General features: G+C 57.5%; 1 protein-coding gene across 2 annotated transcripts in view; it reads left to right on the top strand.

Annotated features, from left to right (window-relative positions):
- The first annotated feature begins 1,602 nt into the window (after positions 1–1,602).
- The window catches only part of PDE6B (phosphodiesterase 6B), a 45,725-nt gene continuing 29,076 nt past the window's right edge, over positions 1,603–18,251 (top strand). For both annotated transcript variants that reach the window (XM_054485695.2, XM_054485694.1), the window contains exons 1-4: positions 1,603–1,999; positions 2,559–3,086; positions 12,325–12,477; positions 12,986–13,075. In XM_054485695.2, coding sequence (XP_054341670.1) covers positions 2,619–3,086; positions 12,325–12,477; positions 12,986–13,075 — 711 coding nt within the window. In that variant the 5' untranslated portion in view covers positions 1,603–1,999; positions 2,559–2,618. The remainder of the gene's footprint in view (positions 2,000–2,558; positions 3,087–12,324; positions 12,478–12,985; positions 13,076–18,251) is intronic.

Here is an 18,251-nt window from a genome sequence, read left to right on the forward strand (position 1 = left end):
CGTAAGGGTCGCCAGCTGCGAGGAGGTGGTGCCTGCGCCTCCTCCAGGCTGCACCTCAACCTGTCCCACCCTAAAGTGAGACAGACTGGATCCCCCACTGGCCAGGGCTGCCTCGCGTCACACCAGCTCCCCCTGCTCTCTGCGCCATCATCCCCTCCATGTGGCTTCCCAACCCACGGACACCCGGCATCTCCATCAGCCTTGGCCCTGGGCACAGTGAGTGTTTTCCATGCATTTGTGGGATTTTTAAAATAAACTTCTGTTGCCCTCGTTAGATTATAGGCCTCGTGAGAACAGGGACCAAGTCTTTTATGGATGAGGGGCGGGTGTCCGGAGTTTCAACATGGCACTTCCAGGGCTACAAGGAGGTAAATGGATGAAGAGGTCCTGTTGAGTGGAGGCAGAGGAGCCCTGGGGCCTCTTTATGAAAAAGCAAAAATAAACACCATGGAGCAGGTGGTCGTGCCACTGGTGGGAGCGGGATCATCCTGCTAGGCACCAACCGCCCCCAACCAACAGAGGAACACAGGCTCTGCCTCCTGCTCCGCATCTCCTCATTATACACAGAAACATCCTCGGCTTGAGGACAAAGGCCCATCTGTATTCAGATCTGAGCAGGAGCAGGTGCCGCCCTCACATCTGGAGGGAGCCTGAGACTGCCCGACAGGAGCCACAGGTACCAAACGGTGAGGACCCCCTTCCAGACAGCCCCCTGCCCAGCTCCTGTGGACCCTCCCCCCAACCTTTGCCAGGTGGGGACCGTGGTCCTCTGTGGCGTGTCGTCTGCACCCGTCTTCATCGAGGGCACTAGCACCTGCCACGCACTCAAGGGGCAAAGTGGGGGCATCCAGAAGGGGGTTGTGAAGAACTGGGGGACGGGAAAGAGCCTGCAGAGGAAGAAGGAGGTGGGGAGGGGCTGCGCGTGCATAGACCTCAGGGTGGGGCAACCGAGGACCTGAAGCAACCAAGGACCTGAAGACTCAGCCCGGCCACCATCCTCACATCCAGGTGCAATGTGAGCTCATCCCTGGGAGCTGGGAAATGCACCCGGCAGGCTCTGGAGGCTGTTCTGGGACTGAATGCAAAGCAGGCGACCCTCCACCCTGGCCCCAAACCCAAGCACTGCAGCGGCCCCGCAACCCCTCCCCCCACCCGCATCCCCACTCCCCCGTCCCCAGTGAGAATTCACTAGTTTGAGGAAAAAGGGGAAGCCTCTCAGCAGATCCTTGAAAGGAAGTGACTTTGTGACTAAGCGGAGGCAGGAACATCATGGCACAAGGGCACACGTCACACGCCCAGCTGGGCCCACTGTGGACGGCGCAGATGCTGCCCTTAGAGCAGCCTCCGAGACAGGCAGTTGCAGCCGTGCAGCCCAGGGCCCTCGCAGAAGCTTCCCCGGGGCCTGGCCTCGTGCTGAGAGAACTCTGCGCTCCAGAGGGTACCTGGCTGTCATGCACACGTGCTCACACACGAACACATACACCTACACGTGCGCACACTCACACTCCTTGCACACACGTATGTGCACACTCATGCATGCGTGCACACACGTCTACCAGCTGAGTGCAGTAAAAGAACCACATGAAAACCTTGCAACTTGGTTAAAAGTACGGTGAGAACATGGACAGACAAACTGGAAAAGATGGCAAGAAACCTTAAGCCCAGGATCTGGCAGCACAAAGGTGCCTGGAAAGCGGCAATCAGCGTTTTTATATTCAGGGAAGTCGGGAACACTGCCACCCGCCTGCCAGGCCGGCGCCCGTGCCAGACCCAGCCAAGGTGCTTCCCACCACATCACCCCTGCTGGCCCGCGGGGAGCTGGCCCAGGAGCCGAGAGGCCTATGGGAGCAGGCAGGGCTTGCTGCGGTGACAGCGGAGAGGAGAGGCCGGGCTTTGTTGCCAGGCAGCCCCCAACATTCAGGTCCTTCTGCCACCGACAGCCATGTGGCCTCAGAGCGGCGTCACCCCAAAGCTTGTCCCAGCCGGGGCCTGACAGCAGGTAAAGGCTGACTAGCGACTCTGGATCCCTCAGAGTGTGGGGGAAGGTGGATGTGGTCCCACCTCCACGTCCAGGGTCCCCTTGTTGGCCTCTGGGCATTTGGGTCCTGGTGTGATTACCTGGCCCTGTCTCCTGCACAGGGGTGAACTGCGTCTCCTGGAGGCAGGGCCAGTGCCCCACCACCTCCCCACCACACCCGAACCCAGGTGGGCTCCCAGGATGGCCTGGGGCCACCTGTGGGACCAACCCAAACCCTCAGGCAGCTCCGCCGGCAGAAAGCCTCATGCTGTGTATGGGATAACCTCCTCAGGGGATTAGTTCTCAAGGCCTGGTCCACTGGAAGCCAAATGCCTGCGCCCAGCCACCCATGACCCCTGCAACAGGCAGGAGATCCCCCAACAGTTACTCCCAGCCTTCATTCCACGGGGTCTGGTTTTCCTGGAAGGTGGGAAGTCCCGGGGTCCGAGGAGAGGGAGCGCAGGCCCCTATTTGTAGGAGTGAGTCAGCGGACTCCCCCCGGGGTTCCTAATCTCACTAAGAAAGACTTTGCTGATGACAGGGTTTCCTGGGAGTCCATGCGTGCCTGGAGTAGCAGCGTCTCCAGGGACAGGCAGCCACCATGAGCCTCAGTGAGGAGCAGGCCCGGAGCTTTCTCGACCAGAACCCCGATTTTGCCCACCAGTACTTTGGGAAGAAACTGAGCCCCGAGAATGTGGCCGCGGCCTGCGAGCACGGGTGCCCGCCGGACTGCGACAGCCTCCGGGAGCTCTGCCAGGTGGAGGAGAGCGCGGCGCTGCTGGAGCTGGTGCAGGATGCGCAGGAGAGCATCAACATGGAGCGCGTGGTCTTCAAGGTCCTGCGGCGCCTCTGCACCCTCCTGCAGGCCGACCGCTGCAGCCTCTTCATGTACCGCCAGCGCAACGGCGTGGCCGAGCTGGCCACCAGGCTCTTCAGCGTGCAGCCGGACAGCGTCCTGGAGGACTGTCTGGTGCCCCCCGACTCCGAGATCGTCTTCCCACTGGACGTCGGGGTCGTGGGCCACGTGGCTCAGACCAAGAAGATGGTGAACGTCAAGGACGTGGCCGAGGTGGGTCTGTGCGAAGCCTCGGTGTTGTACCCAGGCGAGTTAGAGAAAACGCCACACTTTGAGACGAATTAAGTGTCCTTTACTAGCCGGCGACCGAGAGACGGCTAACGCTCAAAATTATCTCGGCCCTGAAGAAGGGGCTAGATTTTCTTTTATACTTTGGTTTAGAAAGGGAAGGGGGGTCTAGTTAAAACAATTTTACAGAAATAAAGTAGGCAAAAAGTTAAAAGGATAAATGGTTACAGGAAAGTAAACAGTTTCGGGTGCAGGGGCTTTAAGATTATTACAAGGTTATAGACTTGTGGCTTTGGGCGTTATCAATCAGACAAATTCCTCGGAATTGCGGATATTGCTCGCCACAGTATTTTATCAGTTAATTGCATTCTTGGATGTGCTGGGAGTCAGCTTGCACAAGTTAAGTCCTTGAGGAAGGGGCTGCTAGTGAAAGAGCCAAGATGGAGTCTGTCTGGTTCTCTTAGCTAAGGGAAAGTCAATTCAGGTGGAAACAAGCCTAAAAACAGGGTTAGTAAAAACTAGGTTGGGCATTACATCAGGGAGGTGGCTGTGTGCATCTCTTGCACCTGTCCCAGGTGTCTGAGGGTCAGCTCGGATCCTCAGGCCTCCAGGAAGGCCTCTTGTCAGGGCACAAGGCTTGTTCTGTGCTGAGGAGCAAGTACCTAGAGCCCCCTCCCGGCACTGTGCCCTGGCCGCCTGCCTCTCCGACTCAGCTTCTGGCTCAAGCTGACATCGCATGGCCACTGAGTTGGTTAGACCTGAGTCTAGGAGCCTCGGCTGAAGCAGACTCAGGCTCAAACCAGGGTGCCCCTGATTCTGCATCCACGTCCCATGGTGGGGACCGTGTAATCCGAGTGAGGACCCCTGGCTTCCAGGAAGACTGACCAGATGGGGGCTTCAGAGCTCTCTGGGCTGGGAGGGAGGCCCTGCCTTGGGATTTGGGAAGAAGAGGTCACAGTCGAAGGTGGTACAGACGCCCACAGGGCGGGGGAGCCGAGGGGAACCCCAAACTCCCACTGTGGCAGAAGCAGCTTTATCCCATGGAAGCCCACGCCGGCCACCAGGGGAGAACAAACCTGGTAGCCACTGAGCACAGCGGTCCAGGGTGGGACTGGGCAGGGACAAGAGACTGAGAATCAAGACAGGCTCACTGGAGTCACCGAAGGAGGGAAGGGCAGGGCCTGTCCATGCAAAGCACGGGCTGGAGCAGACGCTTCCCGAGGACAGAGGCGGTCCTGGCAGGACTGGAGAACAAGACGGTGTGAGGTGCCTGCCAGACTGGGTGAGGGCAGCGGCCAGCAGAGACCTGGAAGGGCCCTGAGGAGCTGCCCGGCAAGGGGGCTCTGAGGAAGAAGGGGAGTGGGGAAGCCCCTTCTCCCTGTCCTGCACCTGTCCCAGCTTCCTCTCCCCTTTTCTGTCCCCACAGCTAAAGAGGCTGCAAGAGGCCCAGGCAGCCTCCGCTCTTGCTGGATGAGCCTTGGGAATTACCCATCAGGCCGCCAGCCCAGGGGCAGGCGTGGTCCCTCCTTCCCAGGCAGCTGGAGAGGGAGTGGCAATCCTTTTTTTTTTTTTGAGATGGAGTCTCACTCTGTCACCAGGCTGGAGTACAGTGGCACGATGTCAGCTCACTGCAAACTCCGCCTCCCGGGTTCAAGCGATTCTCCTGCCTTGGCTTCCTGAGTAGCTAGGACTAGAGGCACCCGCCACCATGCCTGGCTAATTTTTGTATTTTTAATAGAGACGGAGTTTCGTCATGTTGGTCAGGCTGGTCTCGAACTCCTGACCTCAGGTGATCCACCTGCCTCGGACTTCCAAAGTGCTGGGATAACAGGCGTGAGCCACCGCACCAGGCCGGAAGTGGCAATCCTCTTATCCCAATGGCAGTAAGCAAGCAGCGAGGCAGTGACCTAGATTCAGTAATCCCCGGGTTACCTTCATCTCCACCTCCCTCCTAAGAAGTGGGGCACCCACAAATCAATCGTGCATCAGGAGCATGAGTTACCAGGAAGCCAGGAAACTTCACAGCGGTGGGGCCTGGGGTGGACACCAGCTGCCTCCTCCCTCCCCCCGTTCCCTCCTCCCTCCTCCCCTCGCTCTCCTGCCACCCTCCTCCCTCCTTTTCTGCCATCCTCCCTCTCTCCCTTCCTCCTGCACACAATCCCCAAGACAACTTCTCATCCCCACCCTGTCCCGAGCCTGGGCTGCGTCCTTCTCACTGCCAGGAGTTTGTCCCAAGCCCGGGCTGTGTCCTTCTTGCCCCCAGGAGTTTGTCCCCCGCTGCCACCACCCCTTCACCCCTTTGTCCCCAACCGGCTGATGGTCTCTCATCCCTGCTCTGCGGGTCCCCTTCAAACTGCTGGGCTGTCCTAGGTCTGTCCCTTAGCCTGGCCTGTTCCCCAGGGCTGTTCCAGGTCCTGCCACCCCCACCCCCAGTGCCATGGCAGCACCTGCCCCAGGACTGACCTCCAAGGCCTCTCCCCTGCCCAGTGTAGCTGGTGCCACTCCGAGGGGCTGAGCATGGTGTCTGCCCCTCCATTCTGTGAAGTCTTAGTTATCTTAGACTAAGGGAACAGAAACTTGAGTCTAAATTGCCAAAAAAAAAGCAAATTTTCATGAAGTGCAAATCTTCATGAAGTGCAAATCCTCATGAAGTGCATCTCAGCACCCTAAGCACTGCCAAGTGGCTTCTGGGTTCATGTTTCAGTTTACAGAAGGGGAAACTGAGGCAGAGCACACCTCATTCTGGCCCACTGCACCCTCTTTGGAGGGTGTGAGCTGCACCGGCCGTTTCAGGAGAGCAGCTGGTGGCTGTGGTGCAAGAGTCCCTCAGACGGGGTATGGGTGGCCAGCATGCAACACCTGGGCCACCTGGAGTCTCGCCCACCTGAGCCCTGTCTCCCTGTTTACATTGGGGAAATGATGTCTGCCTCGCAAGGGCGCTGCAGCGGCTAAACCAGCCTGCTCCTGAGCACAGGCGGGCTGTGAGTCTGCAGGGCCGGCAGGCCCCGGGTAACTAGCTCCTCCCTGAGCTGCGAGCATCCATCCTCCTGGAGCTGAGGGTGCCAGCCCAGGGTGAAGGCTGCAGTAGCCTGGCCTGTGGGCCCTCTTGTCCCCAGGGGTCTGTCCCAGGAGTTACCACGGAGGGAGGGGCTGCCCAGGGCTCACTCTCTCGGGCCTACAGGGAGCCCAGGCAGTGCCAGGCCACATGGGACCAGCTTCTGGGAGGTGCAGGGCTTCAGCTGATGGCTCCAAGTCCCTGTCTGCTCCCAGAACCCCACAACTACGCATGTTGTGTGTCACGGCAGCCCCCTGGGGAGACATGGCGGATCCCAGGGCCTGCACAAGGGGGGCCCTGCTGGGACTCAGGACTGAGCACAACCTTCCTGGAGCCTGGCCCAGGCCTGGGCGTGGATTGTGAACCCTAAAACCTTGGGCTCAGGAACCACAGGTCCCAGAAAGTGGACACCAGGCCCCCCTCCATCCCTCCCAACATGTCAGAAGCCAAAGGGGCAGCCGGGTGAGAGGCCCTGCCCAGCCACCCGGTGTCCACGGCCCCTAGACAAGCCTTTTAGCAGGAAGGAAGCACGGGTCAGGTGCAGAGACGGAGGAGCGAGTGGGCCTGTGAGGCAGCACGGCCTTCCCTGTCCCCCACTGTGCACCCCGGGCAGGGACGCCGCCCACACCTGATGAGGGGGAAGCCACCAGCCCTGCCATCACCCCTTTGTGGCTCATCAGACCTGCAAGAGTTCACAGCAAGGGCAGCTGGGATGGACAATCCTGGCGGGCTGGTGGGGCTCGGCCACGGCCACCAAGTGGCAGGGCAGGACTCACACCCCGGCTCTGACTGTGCAGCGGTTTCTGAGCCCAGCCCCAGCAGAACAGCCACGGACCCCGCAGTGCTGTGCATGCAGCCTCAGCCTCCACCCGCTTCCAGCTCCTCTCCCTGGGACTGTCACGGGAACCCATCCCAAAGGCCTGTCCCGGGACCCTGGTAGGTCTCCTGACCCCTGCCCCAAAACACCTCATCACGGGGTCCTGCACGTAGCAAGCAGTCAAGACCCTTGGACTCAGTCCTGTGGTGGTCTCTACAAGGCTAGACAGAGCAGGGGCGTTGAGAACACGGGCCGGGTGGGAACCCAGAGACAGAGGGAGGAGGGCAGCAGGACCAGCTGTCAGCCACGCTGAGCACAGACGGCAGAGGAGGCGTGGGGCTCGGGCAGTTGGGGGTGCTTTGGAGAAGCCACAGTGGGTGTGAAGTCCCCAGAGCGAGGCCCAGCTGCTCGGCTATGTGAGCACACACAGGCCCCTGGCCTGCTAGAGGCAGAGCAAATGCAGGGGGTTCCCAGGAGCCTGAGAGTCCACAGCTGCCTCCTGCTCCCAGGCAAGGCTCCTGGCACGTCTGACCAGGAGGCTCTGGGGAAGCAGGGAAGCCGGGACTGGACAGTGGAGAGGAAGAGACAGGCAAGGACCCCCCGGCCAAGCATCACTACAGGGGACACAGAGCCCAGAGGGCACCAGAGACGAGAGACGGGGGGCTGGCGGGCGCCACGTGTTAATCTTCACCGATAGACGCACCATGGTGTGGCTGCATTTCACAATGGGTGGGGCAGCTGGCAGTCAGACGGGGAGGCCCAGGGGCCCATCCCTGTGGCCGAGGGGAGTTTGCAGGGCTGTCATCTCAGGAAGTGAAGGCTGAGCTGGGGTCGGGCTGTTGGGCCACCAAGGGCAGAGGGTGGGAGCTGCTGAGGCTGGAAGCTGCACCAGCCAAGCTGGGACCAAGGTGGTTGTGGCCCGGCTGGTACCAAGTGCCCATCCATGCATGGGCAGCAGAGTGACCAGATGCTGGGGAAAGGAGAGCAGGTGTCAGTGGGAGAGTGGCTGGATGTTTCCATGTGGGACTCTTCGCAGTCTTGATGGCAGATTTACAAAAAAGTAAACATTCCCTGTGGTGTCAGGGAAGCTGAGGAGGGCAGAGGGCAGAGTGCAAGCCAGGGTTTGGAGCAGATGTTCCTGGGAAGTCCCTGGGCTGGGCCAGCTGCTCACAGAGGCCTGACAAGGTACAGGGAAGGAGGAACGAGGGGCAACCTCACTCAAAACAAGCTGCTCAGAGGAGCATAGCTTCTGGCAGAAACTCCGCGGTGGCCAAGCCCCAATTCTGGCTGCCTGCTCTGGACCTCTAAGGAGCTGTTCCCCTCGCTCCTGAGGGTGTGGGGGCTGGTGAGACACAAAGAGGCTGCAGTCACAAAGCCTCAGGGTGAAGGTCTCAGTGCTGGGACCAAGGGTGTATCTGGCACAGGCCTGGAAGGACCAGGGAGTGAATGGGGCCAGTGGTGAAGGAGAGAGGCTGTCGGCATAAGGATGGTAACGGCAGCCCACCTCAGCTGGGAGAGCTGAAATGGAGCCAGGTGCCTGCTGAGACCAGTGACGCAGCCAGGAAGACAGAGGACCCAGGAGCAGCTGTGAAAGAGAAAAGACGAATGGGCTGAGAGAGCATTTTACAGAGTCCTGAGTGCACTTAAATCCCAGGATGGGGAGAGACTATGAAGAAGAGAAGGTGACAAATAGTGTGAGGTTCTTGGGTGGAACGTAGGCCACGAGGGAGGTGGGAAGGCTCTGTGGCTGTTCCCATACTTTCTTTGTGAAGCAAGAGCTGTGAAAACGTGTGGGGCAGAGAGAAGTGACAGAGTCAGGTCTGAGATCCAGGAAGAAACTGGTAGAGACAAAGCTGGCAAGAGAAGTGAGGCTGAACATTCATCAACCATAGCCTGTGTGACTATGGGGCACCATCTGAGGGTCATGTTGTGTGGATCTGTGTGGCACCGTCTGCTATCTCAGGGTCACATTGCGTGGATTCACGTGGCACCATCTGAGGGTCATGTTGTGTGGATCTGTGTGGCACCGTCTGCTATCTCAGGGTCACATTGCGTGGATTCACGTGGCACCATCTGAGGGTCATGTTGTGTGGATCTGTGTGGCACCATCTGCTGTCTCAGGGTCACATTGCGTGGATTCACGTGGCACCATCTGAGGGTCATGTTGTGTGGATCTGTGTGGCACCGTCTGCTATCTCAGGGTCACATTGCGTGGATTCACGTGGCACCATCTGAGGGTCATGTTGTGTGGATCTGTGTGGCACCATCTGCTGTCTCAGGGTCACATTGCGTGGATTCACGTGGCACCATCTGAGGGTCATGTTGTGTGGATCTGTGTGGCACCGTCTGCTATCTCAGGGTCATATTGTGTGGATTCATGTGGCACCATCTGAGGGTCAAGTTGTGCTTTTTCCAGAATCACTGGTATATGTCCAGGTGTCATGCTGTAATCTGTGTGGCACCATCTGAGTGTCACGTTGTGTGAATCCATGTGGTATCAGCTGAGAGTCATGCTGTGTGGATCCGTGTGGCACTGTCTGGGGGTCGCGTTGTATGGATTTGTGTGTGGCACCATCTAAGGGTCATCTTGTGTGATGCCATCTGAGGATCACATGTGGATCCATGAGGCACCGTCTGAGGGTCATGTTGTGTGGATCTGTGTGGTGCCATCTGCTATCTCAGGGTCACATTGTGGGGATCTGTGTGGTGCTGTCTCAGGGTCACGTTGTGTAGATCCGTGTGGCACCACCTCTGGATCACATGTGGATCTGCGTGGTGCTGTCTGGGGGTCACATTGTGGGGATCTGTGTGGTGCTGTCTCAGGGTCACGTTGTGTGGATCTGTGTGGCAGCATCTCTGGATCACGTTTTGTGGATCCGTGTGGCACCATTTCTGGATCACGTTGTGTGGATCTGCATGGTGCTGTCTGAGGGTCACATTGTGTGGATCTGTGTGGTGCCGTCTGAGGGTCATGTTGTGCTCTTTCCATAATCACTGGTTTATGTCCAGGTGTCATGCTGTGAAGATCAGCAACCAGGGAAGGACCCCAGGTGAGGGTGTCAGTGAAGTTGGCAAGGGATGGGTAAAAGGATGGGCTCCAGGTAGAAAGGGAGGGAAACAGTAACAGAGACTCTGAATTCAGCAGGGAGCACACATGGTGGCCACTGTAGCACTGACGGCTGGTGGGGGAGACACTGTCCAAACCGCCACAGGCATAACAGGCACCACGACAAGCAGGCAGGAGTGTGCTGTGCTTGGCTCAGGGGACACAGGTGCAGAGATGAGCCCTCAGGGGACGCAGGTGCAGAGATGAGCCCTCAGGGGACGCAGGTGCAGAGATGAGCCCTCAGGGGACACAGGTGCAGAGATGAGCCCTCAGGGGACACAGATGCAGAGATGAGCCCTCAGGGGACACAGGTGCAGAGATGAGACCTCAGGGGACACAGGTGCAGAGATGAGCCCTCAGGGGACGCAGGTGCAGAGATGAGCCCTCAGGGGACGCAGGTGCAGAGATGAGCCCTCAGGGGACGCAGGTGCAGAGATGAGCCCTCAGGGGACGCAGGTGCAGAGATGAGCCCTCAGGGGACGCAGGTGCAGAGATGAGCCCTCAGGGGACGCAGGTGCAGAGATGAGCCCTCAGGGGACGCAGGTGCAGAGATGAGACCTCAGGGGACGCAGGTGCAGAGATGAGCCCTCAGGGGACGCAGGTGCAGAGATGAGCCCTCAGGGGACGCAGGTGCAGAGATGAGCCCTCAGGGGACGCAGGTGCAGAGATGAGCCCTCAGGGGACGCAGGTGCAGAGATGAGCCCTCAGGGGACGCAGGTGCAGAGATGAGCCCTCAGGGGACGAAGGTGCAGAGATGAGCCCTCAGGGGACGCAGGTGCAGAGATGAGCCCTCCCTCAGGGACTGTCCCTGTTTCAGATCCAATAAAGGGATGCTGGCCCCACTGCCCACGCTGCCACCCCTGCCAGGGCTCACTCACCCATCTTCCTGCTCCACCATCTTTTAAATGCTGGTTTTCCTTCAGTGCCAGCCCACGTGGCTATGGGCAGCAGCTGTATCTCCGAGAATCAGGAAAGGAGGAGCAGGAAGGGTGGGTGCCATTTAGGAGCACGCTGGACCTCGGCCAGCCCCCAGCAGGCTTCCTCTGACCTCTCATCCTTGCTGCAGGGGAAGGGGGTGGAGGGGAGTTTCGAGGAGTCTGCCCTCTGCCGCTGCAGGGCCACCATCCCTAGAAACAGCAGATGTGAGGCACATCCCAGGAGCTCCCGTTCAGCTGGCGCAGTGGCTGAGGGCAGAGCCTGTTATTTTTGCCCCATTGACTGGTGAGGAGCAGGCCACAGAACCGCCCTGTGCCTGCTGCAGGTCGCACAGGTGGGAAGTCCTGACCCCAGCAGGGCTGACCCCGGAGCCGTCCATCTGGGACACTGCCCCAGGGCACCCCGGCCTCATGTAAACAAACGTCAGAACCAGGAAGTAAGAGGAGGGTCTGGGGTCACATCCAACCCTCTGAAGGACAGAATCCCGGTCGCCGGGGGGTGCCTGGTCTCAGTAACCCTCACTGTGTCTGGGCTGAGGCAGAGCTCAGCTGACCTGTTCCTTGAGGGGCCGGAACCTAAGACCCAAGAGAGGAGGGGTTGCTCTAAATCTGGTGGGAGTGAGGGTAGAAGTGAGGGTGGGTGGGTACCCTCCAGGAGCCAGAGGCAGGCAAAGTTCTCATCACGGTGGGCCCCAGACCCCAGGGAGCAGACCCCTGGGAGTGTGCGCCTGGGAGGCCAGAGGGGTGGAGGACAGACCCGAGGAGTGCAAGGACTCCCACCCCGGCCTGCCAGCTGCACCCGCCCTGGCTAAACTGTCCGACGAACAAGCCCCCAATCAGAATGGGCCCATCTCGCATCCTACCAATGGCTGTCTCTCAGGGAAGAGGGTAGGAGTGTCCTGCAGGGGGCTAAAGGCAGGAGAGGGTGGCGGGCACCAGGAGGCTTCAGGGACAAGGCGAGCAGGCAGGCTCAACAGGCATCCAGGAGGCCCAACGTGGCCGGAGGGTGGCAGGTGCGGGAGGTGCCAGGCAGGGCGGGGCCACCCATGAGGCCTGTCCAAGTCTGCTGGACTGAGCACTTGGGGGGCACCAGCGTCCTCTGCACAGAGGTGTATGGAGCCAGGCTGGAGTCACAGGGACAGGCCCAGCTTTCACCCCCCAGTGGCCACGTCCCAGTGCCCAGCGGGGCCCCCGGGCACCTCACACCTGGAGGGCAGCAGCCTCCACAGAGCTTGATGACAACCCCAGTGGTGCCGGCTCCAGGCCCACAGAGCGACAGCCTCTTTAGCCTCTTTCCTCTCTTGCGGCAGTGCCCTCACTTCAGCTCATTTGCTGACGAGCTCACTGACTACAAAACAAAGAATATGCTGGCCACACCCATCATGAATGGCAAAGACGTCGTGGCAGTGATCATGGCGGTGAACAAGCTCAACGGCCCATTCTTCACCAGCGAAGACGAAGATGTGAGTGTGGGGGGCACCTGGGCAGCCTTGCGTCTGCCTCCCTGCCTGCCTACCTGCCCGCCGGCCTGTTCTGTGCTGCGCGTCCACCTCCTTACCTGCCTGCCTGCCCGCCGGCCTGTTCTGTGCTGTGCGTCCACCTCCTTACTTGCCTGCCCACCTGCCCGCGTGTTCTGTGCTGCACGTCTGCCTCCCTGCCTGCCTCCCTGCCTGCCTGCCTGTGTGTTCTGTGCTGTGCATCTGCTGGGCTGCTGGGCTCCACATGCTCATCTGCACATCACTGTGCTCCTGTGTGTCTGTGCACACCTGTGTGTGTGTGAGAGAGAGAGAGCTTGCGTGCCCACCCTATGCACCTGAGCTTGCGTGTGCCAGTCCATGTCTGTCTGCGGGGCACAGCTTCCTGGCGTGTCTGGGCACCCTCAGGCGAGCATGTTTCTCCTGCAAAATACTCACGGGGGCACGTGTCTGAAAACTGGAATTTTAGCTCCTCTTGTTGCAATTCCTGTTTCAGGTGTTCTTGAAGTACCTGAATTTTGCCACATTGTACCTGAAGATCTATCACGTGAGCTACCTCCACAACTGCGAGACGCGCCGTGGCCAGGTACCCACACGCTGAGCACAGCCCTGCCCACGTGGGCCAGGGTCCTTCCGCCCGTCTCGCTGCCTGCACAGAGGCAGGTGGTGGCAGGTGGTCTTGTGCTCACCTGGGTAGGTCCTGGGGTGGGCATTGCTCCGGGGAGAGGAGGGCCCCATGGCTTCTGTGGCTGTGCTGAGCTGCAATGGCCAGACCCATCTGCCACCTGCCTGCGATCTGGCCAGAGTGGGTGTGAGGCACCTGCAGAGGGGGGAAAGGGGCACCCTTCCTAGAGGCTGCCCCCAACCTCCTTGGGAGAAGCCAGCATGAGTGATGAGTGAGCAGGGAGCAGAGGGGCTCCCTGGCAGGTCCAGCCCTGGCTGAGAGAGGGTACAGGGGCAGGTCCGGCCCTGGCTGAGAGAGGGTACGGGGGCAGGTCCCGCCCTGGCTGAGAGAGGGTACGGGGGCAGGTCTGGCCCTGGCTGAGAGAGGGTACGGGGGCAGGTCTGGCCCTGGCCGAGATGCTGGGGAGGGAGGCCTGAGGACCTTATGGAGTCAGGTGTGCCCAGGTGTGTGGGAAAACGCAGGGGGATGACCTCCAGGGCAGGTGGTCCTCCCGTCTGAGACCCTGGCTCAGGGGAGACCTGGATGGACAGTGAGTGGCCAGGGGAGGGAGGCTCTATATTGGGGCTGGGAAGCCATCCACACAGTGGCCTGGGGGCTGAGCCACAAAGGAGAACTGTGAAGACGGCAGGTCACCTCCTGCCTTCGCCGTGTCTTGTTCTGCCTGCGGATGCTGCCTGGCCCTGGTCACCTGCTGCGAGCCTGCTGAACGTGGCGAGAGGCTGAGGTCTTTATCTCAGCATCTGGAGGAAGGCCGGGTTTAGGGGCCTCCTCCTGGCCCCAGGGCTGCCTCAGGGGCAGTCTGGAAAGGCGGTCAGGGCCCCTGGGGCATCCAGCCATCCAGCCAGTGGACACCTGTGAGAAAACCCCCCGGAGGGACGTCTCAGCCTCAATCGAAGCAGGCCTCCCACAGGACAGGGCCGTGGGAACCAGGGACCAGGGAGACCATCTGTGTAATGTATCTGGAATTCTTTTGCATGAGCGATTTGTCTCTTCTCCTCATTTACTAATTTATTCAACCATTTATTTATGTCAGTGTGGACTTATGAGTATGGTATGCTTAGGTTATAATTCAATATGATTTTATTTATTTTCTTGCTCACGTGAGTCCAGCTGTGGCCACTGGGAGCTCTTTCACTTGTCTCCTGGGCCCCTTTTACATGACCCCATCACTGTGGGGTTTCGCTTTGGTTTGTTTTCTGTTTTTTGTGTGTTTTTTGTTTTTGTTTTGTTTTGTTTTTGAGACAGGGTCCATCTGGGCTCACTACAACCTCTGCCCCCCCCGGTTCAAACAATTTCCTGCCTCAGCCTCCCGAGTAGCTGGGATCACAGACGTGCACCACCATGCCCAGCTAATTTTTGTATTTTTAGTAGAGACGGGGTTTCACCATGTTGGCCAGGCTGGTCTCCAACTCCTGACCTCAAGTGATCTGCCCACCTCAGCCTCCCAAAGTGCTGGGATTACTGGTGTGAGGCACCGCGCCCAGCCTGGCTTGGTTTTGAAACGGATGCCCCTGGCTCATTGTGTATTTCCCGCCCTGGTCTCGCCATCAGCCACTTCTCCAGGGAGCCCGGTTCCTTCTGTTGGAAAGCAGTAACAGGAGCCGCGGCCTGGGGGCCGGCTGTGCTGGTTGCCGGGGTCACTGCTTCCAGGCCTTCTCGGCCGGCAGAGCGAGAGGCAGCCGTGCTCTGCCAGCCCTCGCGCGTCCCCTGCGTGTGCGCAGAGCTGCAAATGTTCCTGCATGTGACCATCGCGCTCGAGCTGACGTCTCCAACCCTGGTCCACGACAGCGCGGCACATTCTGGCTTCTTCCTCTTGCTGCTATGTGAATTCCCATCCAACAGTGGGACGCCTGGGAGCTGTCCTCCGCCCAGGCACTTAATTGTCTGATGCCAGCGCAGGGGTATAGCAGCGTCAGGATTGTTCACCCGCATCCTGTGGAGAGCAGTGTTATCGAGTAGAATACGGGGTTGATGAAGAGTTTCTTTTGCCTTCAGTCTTACTGAGGCCAGAAGGCGGCTTGCTCTGTTCCTTCCCACCAGTGACGAGTCAGAGTTCCTGCTGCTCTGCACCCTCACCAGCGTTTGGTGGAACTGTAGTCTGATGGGTGTATGGTAGCATCTCATTATTGTTGTAATTTACAATCCCCTAATGACAGATGATGTCACATGTCTATTCATTTACATATTTGCCATCTGTACATCTTAATCTTTGATGAGGTGTCTGTTCAGATGTTTTGCCCTGTTTGATTGGGTTATTTGTTTTCTTAGCATTTAAAGAGTTTTGTTTTTATTTTATTTACTTATTTATTTATTTATTTATTAGAGACAGGGTCTTACTCTTGTCACCCAGGTGGAGTGCAGTGGTGAAATCTTGGCTCGCTGCAACCTCCGCCTCCCAGATTCAAGCAATTCTCCTGCCTCAGCCTCCCGAGTAGCTGGGATTACAGGCGCTAACCACCATGCCCAGCTAGTTTTTGTATTTTTAGTAGAGATGGGGTTTCACCATGTTGGCCAGGCTGGTCTCGAACTCCTGACCTCAAATGATCCTCCTGCCTCGGCCTCCTAAAGTGCTGTGATTACAAGTGTAAGCCACTGCACCTGACCAGAGTTTTTAAATATATTTTCAACACAAGTCCTTTATCAGATATGTTTGTTTTGAGAGCTTCTTGCTAAATTGGGGTCCCATTGAGGGCCCCAATGAGGGTCCCAGTAATGAGGGGTCCTCGTTACCCTAGCAAGTAATGAGGGGGGCTGGGCCTGGTGTTTATCCTGCACCTTTCACAGGATCTTCTTTCACTGGGTGGGCAGCCTCGTGCCTAATTATCCAGCCCACAACCAGGGGCTCCCTCACACAGGAAACTTGTTCATATCGGCAGGTGCCTGAGGCTTGTGTCTGACCCACGCCCAGGTCATGCCTACCTGGCCATCACTCTGGCACAGGGAGCCCAACCCTCTGTTCCCTCCAGCGTCCCAGGGAAAAGCTGGCCTGGGGTAGCTCCTAGCTCTTCAGATGGAAGCACAAATTCAGTCCACCACTGTGATAGGAAACACGTGCAAAGATTTTTACTACAGGTCCTGGGCAGGAAGGGCACCATGATTCCGGAGGCAGTTTTGTTTTTTGGGGGGTGTTTTTTTTTTCTTGAGATAAGGCCTCACTCTGCTGCCCAGGCTGGAGTGCAGTGGTGCAATCATAGCTCACTGCAGCCTCAAACTCCTGGGCTCAACAGATCCTCCTGCGTTAGCCTCCCAAGCAGCTGGGACTACAGGTGTGCCCCACCACACCTGGGTAATTATTTTTTAGAGACAGAGTCTTGCTGTGTTGCCCAGGATGGCAGGAGGGCAGTTCTGTGATGTTTTTCTTGGGGTCCACAGTTCACAGGAGGCAGAAATGGCAAGTCAGGCAGAGCAGGGGCTCTGCTAGCAGCAAACATGAGGGAATAGAGAGCAGGTCCCTTAAGTTCATAGGCAAATGTCTGAACAGCCTTTTCTAAAGGAAAGGGGGAGAAGTGGGGAGCCCAGGCTTCTGGGCAGGAGAGATGCCTCTAAGTTCTTATGGCTGCCATCAGCTTGAGCCATTTAGGTGCAGAACTGGAAACTGTCAAGGGTGACTAAGCCCTGCTTCTGGCATGAGAAAGTTAAACTTGTACTCAAAAGTGATGCTGAGGCCGGGCACGGTGGCTCACGTCTGTAATCCCAGCACTTCGGGAGGCCAAGGCGGGCAGATCACCTGAGGTCAAGAGTTTGAGACCAGCCTGGGAAACACGGTGAAACCCCATCTCTACTAAAATACAAAAAATTAGCCAGACATGGTAGCAGCTACTCGGGAGGCTGAGGCAGGAGAATCACTTGAACCCAGAAGCTGGGTTCTCCTCCTCAGGTCCTCCTGCCCAGGACTTGCAGTGGGCCGAGATCGCACCACTGTACTCCAGCCTAGGTGACACAGCGAGACTCCATCTCCAAAAAAATAAAAAAGGTGATGCTGAGACAGGAGCAGTGGCTCACCTCTACAGGCCCAGCACTTTGGAAGGCTGAGGTGGGAGAATCACTTGAGGCCAGGAATTTGAGATCAGCCTGGGCAATATAGTGAGATCTCATCTCTACAAAAAAAGAAGAGTGATTTGCAAATATTTTCTACCAAGATGTGGCTTGTCTTTTAATTCACTTTCCACTGTATTTTGCAAAATAGTTTTAAATTTTATTATAATAAAGTCCAATTGGCCAGGCATGGTGGCTCATGTAATCCCAGCTCATGTAATCCCTGCCTTGGAGGCCGAGGCAGGCCAATCACCTGAGGTCAGGAGTTTGAGACCAGCCTGGCCAAGACGGTGAAACCCCATCTGTACTAAAAAAAAAAATACGAAAATTAGCTGGGCATGGTGGTGGGCACCTGTAATCCCAGGTTTAATTCACTTAAATCTTTTTAAGTGAATTAAAACGAATTAAAAGACTCGGGAGGCTGAGACAGGAGAATCGCTTGAACCCGGGAGGCAGAGGTTGCGGTGAGCCAAGATCATGCCATTGCACTCCAGCCTGGGCAACAAGAGTGAAACTCCGTCTGAAAACAAAACAAAACAAAACAAAAGAATGACATCGCCCAGCACGGTGGCTCATGCGTATAATCCCAGCACTCTCAGAGGCTAAGGCAGGCAGACACCTTGAGCCCAGGAGCTTGAGACCAGCCTGGGCAACATGGCAAAACACCGTCTCTACAAAAAATGCAAAAAAGTTAGCCAGGTGTGGTGGTGTGTGCCAGCAGTCCCAGCAACTCACCACTGCACTCCAACCTGGGCAACAGACACTGTCTCAAAGAAAGAAAGGAGAAAAAAAAAAGAATGCCCTTAGCTCTAGGATTTTTGTTGAATTTTTAAAATCTAGTTGAGGAAGTTCTCTCTATTTCTAGTTTGCTAAGTGTTTTTATTCTGAATGAGTGTTGGATTTTTCTAATTTTTTTCTGCATTGATTGATAACATCATGTATTTTTTGAACAAATTGTGAACGAGCTTTGCATACCTGGAGTAAATGCCACCTGGTCATGTAGTGTAATTATTTTCATACATTGTTAAATCGGTCTTGCCAT

Source organism: Pongo pygmaeus, chromosome 3, assembly GCF_028885625.2.
Source record: "Pongo pygmaeus isolate AG05252 chromosome 3, NHGRI_mPonPyg2-v2.0_pri, whole genome shotgun sequence".
In the NCBI taxonomy this organism is placed as follows: domain Eukaryota; kingdom Metazoa; phylum Chordata; class Mammalia; order Primates; family Hominidae; genus Pongo; species Pongo pygmaeus.